The 12,089-nt window shown below is 47.3% G+C and overlaps 2 protein-coding genes across 3 annotated transcripts; both read left to right on the top strand.

The window, feature by feature from the left end:
- Positions 1–998: 998 nt before the first annotated feature.
- LOC143008124 (arg8-vasotocin receptor-like) lies at positions 999–4,253 on the top strand. The gene is made up of 2 exons (XM_076159734.1): positions 999–1,941; positions 3,713–4,253. Exons 1-2 carry the CDS (start codon positions 999–1,001, stop codon positions 3,994–3,996), a joined length of 1,227 nt encoding a protein of 408 aa, XP_076015849.1. The 3' UTR covers positions 3,997–4,253.
- A 2,233-nt stretch (positions 4,254–6,486) lies between these two features.
- Positions 6,487–11,496, top strand: LOC143008205 (peroxisomal succinyl-coenzyme A thioesterase-like). 2 transcript variants are annotated; one of them, XM_076159852.1, is made up of 11 exons: positions 6,487–6,563; positions 7,140–7,382; positions 7,450–7,549; positions 7,639–7,829; positions 7,951–8,114; positions 8,908–9,027; positions 9,261–9,343; positions 9,532–9,625; positions 9,750–9,830; positions 10,042–10,183; positions 10,333–11,496. In XM_076159852.1, exons 2-11 carry the CDS (start codon positions 7,190–7,192, stop codon positions 10,449–10,451), a joined length of 1,287 nt encoding a protein of 428 aa, XP_076015967.1. In that variant the 5' UTR covers positions 6,487–6,563; positions 7,140–7,189; the 3' UTR covers positions 10,452–11,496. The 2 variants fall into 2 exon arrangements, with proteins under 2 accessions (XP_076015967.1, XP_076015966.1); XM_076159851.1 differs by lacking the exon at positions 6,487–6,563 and adding an exon at positions 6,579–6,690.
- The last annotated feature ends 593 nt before the right edge of the window (positions 11,497–12,089 follow it).

Raw genomic sequence — 12,089 nt, 5'->3', positions numbered from 1 at the left:
CAGACTGTGTAAGTGTTTGCGTCCTTAAAACTCAACACGTTGCGTAACGTCAGTTAGCATTACACTCACACACTCCACATGACAAACACACTTGGACTCCATGACTCCTGACTCCCCCCTCCCCTACTCCTCTCATCTCTTCTCCTCTCACCTCCTCTCCTCCCCTCCTCCTCCTCCCCTCTTGTCCCCCTCTCTTCTCCTCCTCTCTCCTGCTCCTCTCCCTCGCCTCCTTCTGCTCCCCTCTCCTCCTCCCCTCCTCTCCCTCCCCTCCTCCTCTCTCTCCCCTTCCTCTCTCTCCCCTCCTCTCCTTCTATAGCTCTGTGCATATATATTGCACATTAACATCTCCGCAAACAAAGAGCAGAGTGAAACAGACCAACTTCACTTCCTCTTTTCACCTTCATCACTCTCCTTCTCTTCTTTCTGACTCTCCTTTCCTCCCTACTATCTCTCTGTCCTTCCTGCCTTCCTTGTGTCCTTTACTCTGTACCTCTCCCTCCTACTTCATCCTTTTCTTCCCTCCCGACCTCCTTCCTTCCTTTCTTCTTTGTTTCCTAACTTATTTCCTTCCTTTGAGTTTCCTTCCCTTATTCCCTCTTTCTTGACTTGCATCCTTCCCACTAACTTTCATTCTTCACATTGGGAGGGGTGTGTGTGTGTGTGTGTGTGTGTGTGTGTGTGTGTGTGTGTGTGTGTGTGTGTGTGTGTGTGTGTGTGTGTGTGTGTGTGTGTGTGTGTGTTTAGAGGGCTGGTCTCAGCACTTGGAGCCTTTATAAGCGGCTGGAGTTGTGCGCATCGGCACCAGAGTTGCTGCGCGTCACGGACGGCTCTTCGCGCTCATTCTCCCCTTTTTTTTCCTGCCGGTCTCCCCCGGTCTTCCTTGGTCCCCTCGGTCTTCCTCGGTCCCCCCCGGTGCTCGCCTCTCCGTGTGTCCCTCCGTGCGCGCGGGGCTGAAACCCGGTGAGGCTTTACGCGCACGGCGGTCTCCTCCGAGCACCATGCTGCTCTCCTGTAACTTCACCGGCAGAAACTGCACGGAGCGTCTGAACGCGACGCAGGCGGACGCAGCTGAGAGTCGGAACTCTGCGGGAAACTCCAGCGACCCGTTCGGTCGGAACGAGGAGGTGGCCAAGATCGAGATCGCGGTGCTGAGCGTCGTGTTTGTGGCCGCCGTGGTCGGGAACGTGAGCGTCCTGCTCACCATGCAGCGGACTCGGCGCAAACCTTCGAGGATGCACCTGTTCATGAAGCACCTGAGCCTGGCGGACTTGGTGGTGGCCTTCTTCCAGGTCCTGCCGCAGCTCTGCTGGGAGATCACCTTCCGCTTCTCCGGGCCGGACCTGCTGTGCCGCGTGGTGAAGCACCTGCAGGTCCTGGGCATGTTCGCGTCCACCTACATGATGGTCATGATGACCCTGGACCGGTACATCGCCATCTGCCACCCGCTGCAGACGCTGCAGCAGCCCGCCCGGCGCGCCTCGGTCATGATCGGCTCCACCTGGGTGTGCAGCCTGGTGCTCAGCCTCCCGCAGTACTCCATCTTCTCCCTGAGCGAGGTGCACCCCGGCTCCGCTGTCTACGACTGCTGGGGACACTTCATCGAGCCGTGGGGCGTGCGCGCCTACATCACCTGGATGACAGCCGGGATCTTCCTGGTCCCCGTGGCCGTGCTGGTGTCCTGCTACGGCTTCATCTGCCTCGCCATCTGGAGGAACCTCAAGTACAAGACCCAGAGGAGGAGCGCGGCCGCGGCGGGGGGCTCCGGGAGGAGGCCCGGGCTGCTGGGCCGGAGTTCGGTGAGCAGCGTCACCACCATCTCCCGCGCCAAGCTGCGCACGGTGAAGATGACCTTTGTCATCGTGCTGGCCTACGTGCTGTGCTGGGCCCCCTTCTTCACCGTGCAGATGTGGTCCGTGTGGGACGAGACCTTCTCCTGGGACGGTGAGTGGTAGTCTCTGCTGAACCCTTACTGATCCAAGCCCTAACACTTGAGCTTCATAACTGAATCATGACACTTCCAATAAGTTTCAATTGTGTTTCAGCAGCGATAGATGAGACACATTCATGTCTCCTGATCCCATAATAAGCTGCATTTGTTCTTCATTATCCGCTACAAAGTTATAAATATGTGTTCATCCCTTGGAGGAACTTTCAGTGTAAACTTTGATTAGACTTAAGTGATTCATCTGTAAAACAATCTGCATCCATAGAGACTGTTCTGTTACTGTTACTTTTCTGTGACTGTTCTGGCATGGCTTCAAAATGATCATTCTTCTTTCTGTCTCCTGTTTCTTCCTGTCTCTCTCTGTTTCTTCCTGTCTCTCTCTGTGTCCTCTTGACTCCCTGATTCCTCTTGTCTCTCCCTTTCCTCCTGTGACTTTCTGTTTCCTCTTGTCTCTCTCCGTTTCCTATTGTCTCTCCCTGTTTACTCTTGTCTCTCCCTGTTTACTCTTGTCTCTCCCTGTTTCCTCTTGTCTCTTTCTGTTTCCTCTTGTCTCTTTCTGTTTCCCCGTCTCTCCCTGTTTCCTCTCTCTGTTTTCTTCTGTCTCTCTTTGTATCTTCTTGTCTCCCTCTTTCCTCTTGTCTCTCTCTGTTTCCTCTTGTCTCTCTCTGTTTCCTCTTGTCTGTCCCTGTTTCCTCCTGTCTCTCTTTCTGTTTCCTCTTGTCTCTCTCTCCCCGTTTCCTATTGTCTCTCTCCGTTTCCACTTGTCTCTCTCTGTTTCCTCTTGTCTCTCTCTGTTTCCTCTTGTCTCTCTCTGTTTCCTCTTGTCTCTCTCTGTTTCCTGTTGTCTCTCTCCGTTTCCTCTTGTCTCTCTCTGTTTCCTCTTGTCTCTCTCCAATTCCTCTTGTCTCTCTGTTTCCTCTTGTCTCTCTCTCTGTTTTCTCTTGACTCTCTCCGTTTCCTCTCGTCTCTCTCTGTTTCCTCTTGTCTCTCTCTGTTTCCTCTTGTCTCTCTTTGTTTCCTCTTGTCTCTCTCTCCATTTCCTCTTGTCTCTCTCTGTTTCCTCTTGTCTCTCTCCGTTTCCTCTTGTCTCTCTCTCTGTTTCCTCTTGTCTCTCTCCGTTTCCTCTTGTCTCTCTCTCTGTTTCCTCTTGTCTCTCTCTGTTTCCTCTTGTCTCTCTCTCCATTTCCTCTTGTCTCTCTCTGTTTCCTCTTGTCTCTCTCCGTTTCCTCTTGTCTCTCTCTCTGTTTCCTCTTGTCTCTCTCCGTTTCCTCTTGTCTCTCTCTCTGTTTCCTCTTGTCTCTCTTTGTTTCCTCTTGTCTCTCTCTCCATTTCCTCTTGTCTCTCTCTGTTTCCTCTTGTCTCTCTCCGTTTCCTCTTGTCTCTCTCTCTGTTTCCTCTTGTCTCTCTCCGTTTCCTCTTGTCTCTCTCTCTGTTTCCTCTTGTCTCTCTCTGTTTCCTCTTGTCTCTCTCCGTTTCCTCTTGTCTCTCTCTCTGTTTCCTCTTGTCTCTCTCCGTTTCCTCTTGTCTCTCTCTCTGTTTCCTCTTGTCTCTCTCTGTTTCCTCTTGACTCTCTCCGTTTCCTCTCGTCTCTCTCTGTTTCCTCTTGACTCTCTCTGTTTCCTCTTGACTCTCTCCGTTTCCTCTCGTCTCTCTCTGTTTCCTCTTGACTCTCTCCGTTTCCTCTTGTCTCTCTCTGTTTCCTTTTGTCTCTCTCTGTTTCCCTTTGTCTCTCTGTCTCCATGTGTCTCTGTCTGTGTTTGGCTGCAGACTCAGAGAACACAGTGGTGACTCTCTCCGCCCTGCTGGCCAGTCTGAACAGCTGTTGTAACCCCTGGATCTACATGATCTTCAGCGGTCACCTGCTGTCTGACTTCGCTCGCAGCTTCCCGTTCTGCTGCCGACTGACACAAACCTTCACGCCACAGGATTCCGACAGCAGTATCCGTCGCACCACGCTGTTTTCCCGCCACCATGGGCACCGCCTCTCTGAACCATTCAGAGACCTTAACCCCGCCCCCAGGAGCTGTCTGCCCGTGCCATCATCACCCTGACCGCAACGTCGCCAATCCCCATCTGCTCAGGTAACAAACTCCTAAAGGCTGCCTGGGGTGCTGTGGAGTGATGATTGGAGGATGTTTGTAGCTTCGTGATGATTTCCAGCTGATTTAGGTCTTCATCACTTTATTGTGGAGGGCAGATTTTGCATCTTTGTCCTGTAGAAGAAGCAACAACATGGATCCACAGTGTCGATTCAAAGACCCATAGACCTTAAGAGAAGCACAAACATCTACACAACTAGAGAGGAACAAACACAGAGAGTTCACACATAGATTTAGTAACATCACTGGCAAAACGCTTTAAGAAAATAAAGGGCTTGATAACATACAAAGTACTGGATGAAGATTTGTTAGCATCCAAAGTGAGCTGCAAGACCCTAAATCAGGACAGAACATGATGATGGATGATTCTGTCTGCAGATATGGACTGTGAAGGATCACATGGAGCTGGAACAGGACGGAGCCTCAGATCTCCCAGCTGCCTCTGTGCTCATTTATGTCATATATGTTGCTCTGTTGTATGTATTGCAGATGTTGTACAGAAAGATAACTGTAAATCCTTACATCCTTGCATGTTGTGTGATGTGTTTGCTGCCTCAAATTGTACATACAGAGAAATGTCTAATGTAACAGAAGGCATTACGCTGAATAAATGCACGGTGCTTTTTTTGAGTACGTAAGAATAAAATGTGTTCTTTTTTTCTGGGATCAGTCAGTTTTTCTGTCTATGTTGGCCTCAGAACTTATCAATCAACCCTTGCATGTGGATGTTTGATGTGATGTTCCTGTGATGTTTGATGTGACCTTCATGTGGTGTTTGATAGACTTCTTCACAGGAAAACAGCCTGAAGTGATGTGAAAAAGGGGGAGGAGGAGGAGGAGGGGATGAAGAGAAACAATTACTTCCAGTTTCTGTTTCGCTTCATTCCGAACACGAGCAGGATATTTTACTGTAGTAAAGGTAAAGCTACTGCAGAAATACATCACATATGTTTACATTCAGAATGGATGGTGTTGTTTACCACTTTGCTGGAGCAGGAAAAGGAAGTGCATTGTTAAAGACAGGAAGTGTATTTGCATGTTTCTGAGCTTATACTATAGCTTTGATGATATGGGCCTCGGGTGGAGCTCCTTCCTGTGCTGAGCGTTTAAGTGGCTCTATCCTTCTATACATCTGCATGTAACTAGCCCGCTTCCTTCTCATACATTCACTTTGTTTACAGTCTGTCTGTGTTTCGTTCGGACATTCGTGAAATGTTTTGAAGAAAGAGCCACGCCCACTCAAGCAGCGGCTAGTAAACATCTAGTGACAACTGACACAAATTGTAGAAGGATAGGCAAAAAACAGTCCAACTGAGGGAAAAAATAGTTAGGGCACATGTGGGCGTGGTCTATATGGCTGGATGGACTTTTTATTTGCCTGTATATATTCTTGTGTCACAAATAAGCAGGGAGCTGCATTCACCACCAAACACAAACCACCACATTCACCCATGAAAACTGGCTTTTGGTTCATATCTGTCATCGTTGTGAGGCAAAGTGGAGGAAACGTTTATGTGTGGGAACACCAATGCTTACATAGATTAGGTGTACCACAGGCTTTAAATTGTACATAGCTATACACTGAAAGTGACAAGAAGAGCTGATAAGAAGTGACGTGTCGGTGAATGTATATGAGCTTTGCCTGTGTGTGTGCGCGTGTGTGTGCATATGTGTGTGTGTGTGGGGGGGGGGGGGGGGGGGGGCAATCAGAGTAGTGGGATTATATTGCATTATATATATCAAGTCACAGCACAGAGTGAGAGTGATGATACCATTGAAATCCACCACAGAGAGAGAGTGAGGGAGCGAGAGAAACAGAGGGAGAGAGAGAGAGAGAGAGAAAGAGAGAGAGACACACATAAGGATAAAAGGACGAAAGAGTAAAATAGAATTGTCTGTGTCTCTCTCAGGGGGACAGATGAAGGGATGAAGGAGGAGGAGAGTTGGTCAGAGTTGGCGCTTGCACAGCTTCCAGTCACTCACTAGCGTTTGTTGTCATCCTACTCCTGATGAGGATTAATTACTCCTTTCCCACAACTGTATGCTCATTTAATTTCAAATGCTTTCTTCAATAAAAATAATAAACAAAACGGAGTCCTTTACCGGTTCATGTGACTCACTACTCTGCCTTCTATTGGCTGCGGTTGGCCTTTAGTTGTATTGAATCTATCAATAATCCTATTGATAATTAACCCATTTAAAGGGAGAGCATTTATATATATTTTTTAAATAGTTTTAGAATAGAAAGATAGCCAGGTGAATTAAAAATTATGTATAATGTATGGTTTGAAACTAAAATACATGTCTTCGAATTCGGGAGTGACGTTCGATGTGTACATTTAAATGTACACAAACAGTATAATTCCAGAATTTATGACAGGAAAAGGAATGTCGAGTATCCCTTGTGTGTTTTCCCACGGTCCCTGAATGCAGCTGTGCGGGCGCGTCACAAGTGCGCCGCTGGCCTCTGTTCTCCACCTTGCCCCCGCCCCCCTACGCTTAGACGCCTGAATTGCTCGGTGAGTGAACGCACACACTACACTGTCACATCGGACACAAACATGTTCCACTGTTCAAATATGCCCTCGACGTCCCTCAGATTCAAACCACAAACTTTACCAAACCGGTTTAAACTCGTCGGAGTGGGTTAGCGACGCTGTGATTTAAATTCATTTTTGTCTATTGAGTTAAATCAAAGCGAAGGCAGCTGATTGTTTACATGAACTCTGAGTAGTTTCACAGTTTAAACTAGTCGGTTACAGTTTAAGCTCTTTAAAGACGTAAACATTAGCCTGCGCTCTGTTTCCCTCGCGCGTTCAGGTGTAGGTCATGTAGGTGAGGCGTCCACATACCTTTGGCCAGTATATTATAGCTGTATGTGTTTTTATTCTTTTAGTGTACATTCAGCGAATTTACCAACTGTGCTACATTAAAATGTGTACAGTTATTTAAAACTTTATTGTTAGTTTATAGACACATTCACCAAATCAACACAGTAAAATAAATCTCTTCGTTCAATGCATGAAATGTATTTGTTGTTTATATCTTTGTAAATTCAAGCCTCTGTGTTTTCTTTCTCTGCCATCACTTTGCAGACGGCACACTGCACTTTGGGAAGACGACATTCCACAGACGCGTGTCCACCATGTCCATCAGAGCGCCACCAGTTCTATCCGTCAGTCCCGTGCGAGGGATGTTGGATGAGAAGTTCAGTGTGGAGGTGAAGAATCTTCCTCCAGGAGTTCCAGTAACGCTGCACTCGCTCCATCACTCTGAGGACAAGGACTACTGGGAGGCTTATGGGCACTACGTCAGTGATCACACAGGCAAAGTCACTGGTAGGTTCCCAAGCCGTCTTCATCCATGGTGTGTCCTTTTTGTTGTTGACCGGGGTTTGCTTTGCAGTCTCTGAGGACTTGAGCTATGGGGGAACGTTCACAGGAAAAGAAGCCATGGGTTTGGTGTGGAGCCTGCGTCCTGTCCCGGGCAGCCGTTCAGGCCTCAGGTAAAGCTTCCTCAGGTAAAGCTTTCACAGTGCTGCCACCCCGCAGCTGCAAAAGCCTCCACATCCTTACGTCACCTTTTACCTGTCAGGCTGAGGAAGAAGGACGTGTGCAGCCCCATGGAGCTGCTGGTCTCCCTGTACAGAGGTCATGCTGTTGAGGGCTTTGTGGAGCAGACTCCACTGGCCTCAGTGCTCACAGAGAGATGGCACATGGCTCCGGGCGTCCAAAGAATCGAGATCAGAGAGGATACGCTCAGAGGGACCCTGTTTATACCTCCAGGTACACCTGCATCACCACACACAACCTCAAAGACCACGCAAAGAGAAGGAGTGATATGTGGAAATGGGGGTCAGACAGGAAAAAACCCAGTTTATAATGTGTGTGTGCCTCCTTGCCTCAGGTGTCGGGCCGTTCCCTGGGATGCTGGACATGTGGGGGGGGGGAGGAGGTCTGCTGGAGTATCGTGCCGCTCTGCTGGCGTCTCACGGGTTTGTCTCCCTGGCGCTAGACTATGTAGGGCTCACTCATATGCACTCAGAAGAGCTGGAGCTCAAATACTTTGAGGTTTGTTCACTTTGCTATCACTTCTCATTGCACAAGTCCAGAGTCCATCGTCCACGTGCCAGTCACCCAGAACACCTGCAAGGATGTTTCAGGAAGTTCATGTATTCAACACTGCCCTTCACACCTTTGTTATCCATTAACATGCAGCAGAGACATGAAGGACACACAGCCGTGTACATGTGTATGGTGATGGCCTAATGGCTCATTTACATCCCCCACATACTCAAGCAGCTCAGCTTCGGCTTACATTACATTACATTACGATCATTTGGCAGACGCTTTTATCCAAAGCGACTTACATTACATTACAACCCTTCGCAGAGGGGGGAGCAATTGAGGGTTCGGTGCCTTGCTCAGGGGCACCTCAGCAGGGGCTCGAACCGGCTACCCTCCGGTTCCCAAGCAGAAGCACTACCCACTGAGCCACTGCCTCCCCTCACCTACCTGTCATTTTCAGCCTGTTGTCAGCCACATCTGGATCAGTGGATTTGGCTTCAGTCTCACAGAGTTTCTTACTTATTATCTTTGAAGGCTCAAGCCGGCTCAGTTCACCGTAACGTCCAGCAGCATATAGAGCTTGTGTGTGTCTTGCTCATTGTACGGCCTGCAGCAATGTGACGTGGTTTGTGTGTGTGTGTGTGTGTGTGTGTGTGTGTGTGTGTGTGTGTGTGTGTGTGTGTGTGTGTGTGTGTGTGTGTGTGTGTGTGTGTGTGTGTGTGTGTGTGTGTGTGTGTGTGTGTGTGTGTGTGTGTGTGTGTGTGTGTGTGTGTGTGTGTGTGTCTCCTCCTCACAGAGAGCATTTAACATCATCGCAGAGCATCCAAAGGTGATGGCAGACAGAGTTGGTATTTTAGGTCTTTCCCTCGGCACCACAGTGGCCCTCTATATAGCATCTTACAGCAAAGCTGTCAATGTAAGTAACCCAAAAGCACATTCAATCTCTGTGTCACTCACACACACACTCACACTCTCAGTATCACAAACACATTACATTACATTACGGTCATTTAGCAGACGCTTTTATCCAAAGCGACTTACAATAAGTGTGTTCAACAAAGGTAGATACAAGAACTTCAGGTCACAGTGAGGTCAGTGTGATTATACGGCAGAGGCTCAGTCACAGTGAACGTTTGTGTCGCCTTCCAGCCCCGTTGCTGTGTGTGTGTCAGCGGCAGCCACCTGCACAGGATGGGACAGTCCTTCAGCTCAACGCAACCAAAGATGACGGAGTGAGTGTGTGTCTATCACTGGTCAATCTGCTGTGGCTGACCTCAATCCACAGGCTCCAGCCAGGAAGCATGAAGGGAACCAGTACTTTATCCATATGTATCTGGACCAGTGTTCCATCAGGAGCACACAGCAGCTGAAGTCATTGTGGAGTGGAGCAGTGAGTGATGTCATCATCTTGTTTTGTTAGTTTTGCTCATAGGATCCGTTTTGATGAGCAGAACAGAATGGCATGGAAACCCCTGGCTCTGCCTCTGATCCCTGACCCCAGTGAGAAAATGGATGTAAGTACACAGCGGCTCTCACCAATATATGGAACGTTTATGTTTGGTTCCCTGCCGGCGCTCTTTGACCTCAGCTCCTATTGGCTCAAACATCAACACAAGAAGGTCGCCTGTGTCCCTGCAGGTGGGGAGGATCAATTGCCCCGTGTTATTGATCAACGGTGAGGATGATCAGAACTGGCCCACAGTGGAGTCTGCTGAGGACGTGAGCACACACACACACACACACGCAATATTGTTCCTTTCTGTTAATTTTCACGAGAAAACTGAAGGTTTCCTAAAGATGAGCAGATTTAAATCCTTAAGCAACAGCAGAAGAGCAAGAATTATGATGTCACTTGTCCTGTCTCAGCTTCCATGAAATTTAAAATCACAAGCTTGTTCAGTGACTCTGACCCGTGACCTTTGACCTCCAGATTGCCCAGATTATGCGGGCAGCTGGAAAGGAACACCTGCTGAGCACGCTGACGTACCCTGGTGCTGGACATCTCATCGAGCCGCCGTACTCACCGCACTTCAGAGGCAGCAACTTCATATTAAAAAGCACAAAGGAAAAAGGTCAGTGAGGTCGCACTGCATCTGACCTTGCAACCACGTTTATATTTTCGAGCACTTTCTGTAACATATACACACTTTGAAAGGAGCAGGAGTCATAGAGTTGTGTGTGTGTGTGTGTGTGTGTGTGTGTGTGTGTGTGTGTGTTGCAGTGGTTCTGCTGTGGGGAGGGGAAACCAAACCTCACTCTGACGCTCAGGAGGACTCCTGGAGGAAGATCCTGGCCTTTCTGAGTCTTCATCTTTACCCGATGGCTCAGGCCAAATTGTGAAGTTAAGATCAAAGGTCATGACCACATAGTTTGATTGAGCAGGCCAGTTTCAAGGCATCTTCATTGTACTCAGGACATATGATTCATTATAAATGCAAACAAATTACAAGTAGCTGATTGATAATCACTACCATGCAGATGTAACAGTAGAATTTCAAAGTAATGGCCTGAGATAAAACGTGTGTGTGAGGCAGCTGCTGATGTCTCCTCTGGTGAGGTCACATTATACCTGAATGTCAGCAACTCTGATCCATGGAGGTCATGGACGAGGTCAATCTACGGAGAATTCACTGCTGTAACTCTGACATCACTGTGTTCAGTGGAATAGTGATTTAGGTGATTGCATTGTTTGTTAATTGATTCACCCTAATTTTTTAAAATATATTTTATAATATATTTTTATAAAAGCGTTTATCAAAATCAAGTTTATAAGAATTGTGTTGAAATGGAGGATTAATCTGAGAAGGGAAAGGCTTCAGCAATCATAACCTCATGTTATATTGATGAATAATTGTTTCCAATTGTTACCTTGGTGGATTACAAAAACATAAATAAAAGTGTTGAACTGCTTTTAATGATCTTGTAATATCTGAGCATAAACATGCAGCTTTGTATCTGGCTGGTCTCGTTGCAGGTCTCTAAAGCACCAGTGTTTGCAGTATTTTCATCGGTATAGGAAGGTGGAAAATAAAGATGTTCAGAGGAGAAAATACAAAACTCAGGGAAAGTACACTATGTAGTAGATCAGTTGACTGTGGCGATTCTGAAATAAATATGAGCACCCTGAAGCCAGTGCTGCTCCCTAGTTGGATGTCAGCATCCTGGTCTGGTTCTTTATCTGGTTTGACCTGATTCAGCCCTGCACTCTGTCGGTCATTGCTGTGTCGTTGTGTATCAGTGAATATGTTTTTACCTGAAAATGATGCTGAGGAGGTTCCGTAGCTTTGGTCGAGCTGCACTGCACTTTTACTGGAGTCGGGTTCCGCCACACATAAGTGGCTCACTGTAAGTTATCTTCTTTTCATAAAGTTTTCTCTGTTTACATTTGCTCCTCTTCTGTTTCTTCCATACATTGGTTGTGAACTCTTCAGCATACTTTATGTTACAAACACAAAACATACAGTATTTTTTGGAATTGTGCTCTGTCTTTTTTTTTTTAATCTTTTTTTTAAACTCACATTATAATTTAATTTAAACTTTTTATAGTGCCAAATCACTACATCAAGTTATCTTAATCACTTTACACATAAAGCATTTAAAGAAACCAACATTCCCCCATGAGGAAGCACTGAAGGACAATCTCCCCTTTAACAAACTCGAAAGCAGAACCCGGCTCAAGATGGGCGGCTATCCTCCTTGACTGGTTGGGGTGAGAGAGAATGAGAGAGAGGAAAAGGGACGAGAAAAAGTAATTTTCCAATTCAAATTCATCAGAAAAGACTTCCAACAACCTTCAGCAATAACCTTGAACTCTTTGATTGACTATTATCGTGGCTCTTGGACATTTTGTTTTCCTGTCACTTTGCACCAAACACAACACGTTGGCACAAGTGCACACTAGCAGAACACAGCAGTTGAGCCCACAGGGACATTCCAATCCAAAATGCATGTACTCCCTTTGTTCACAAACAGACACTC

Source organism: Genypterus blacodes, unplaced genomic scaffold (genome assembly GCF_046128005.1).
Source record: "Genypterus blacodes isolate CSIRO-AG114 ecotype Tasmania unplaced genomic scaffold, CSIRO-AGI_Gbla_v1 ptg000099l_1, whole genome shotgun sequence".
Lineage (NCBI taxonomy): Eukaryota > Metazoa > Chordata > Actinopteri > Ophidiiformes > Ophidiidae > Genypterus > Genypterus blacodes.
This window is presented reverse-complemented; position numbering and strand designations above follow the sequence as displayed.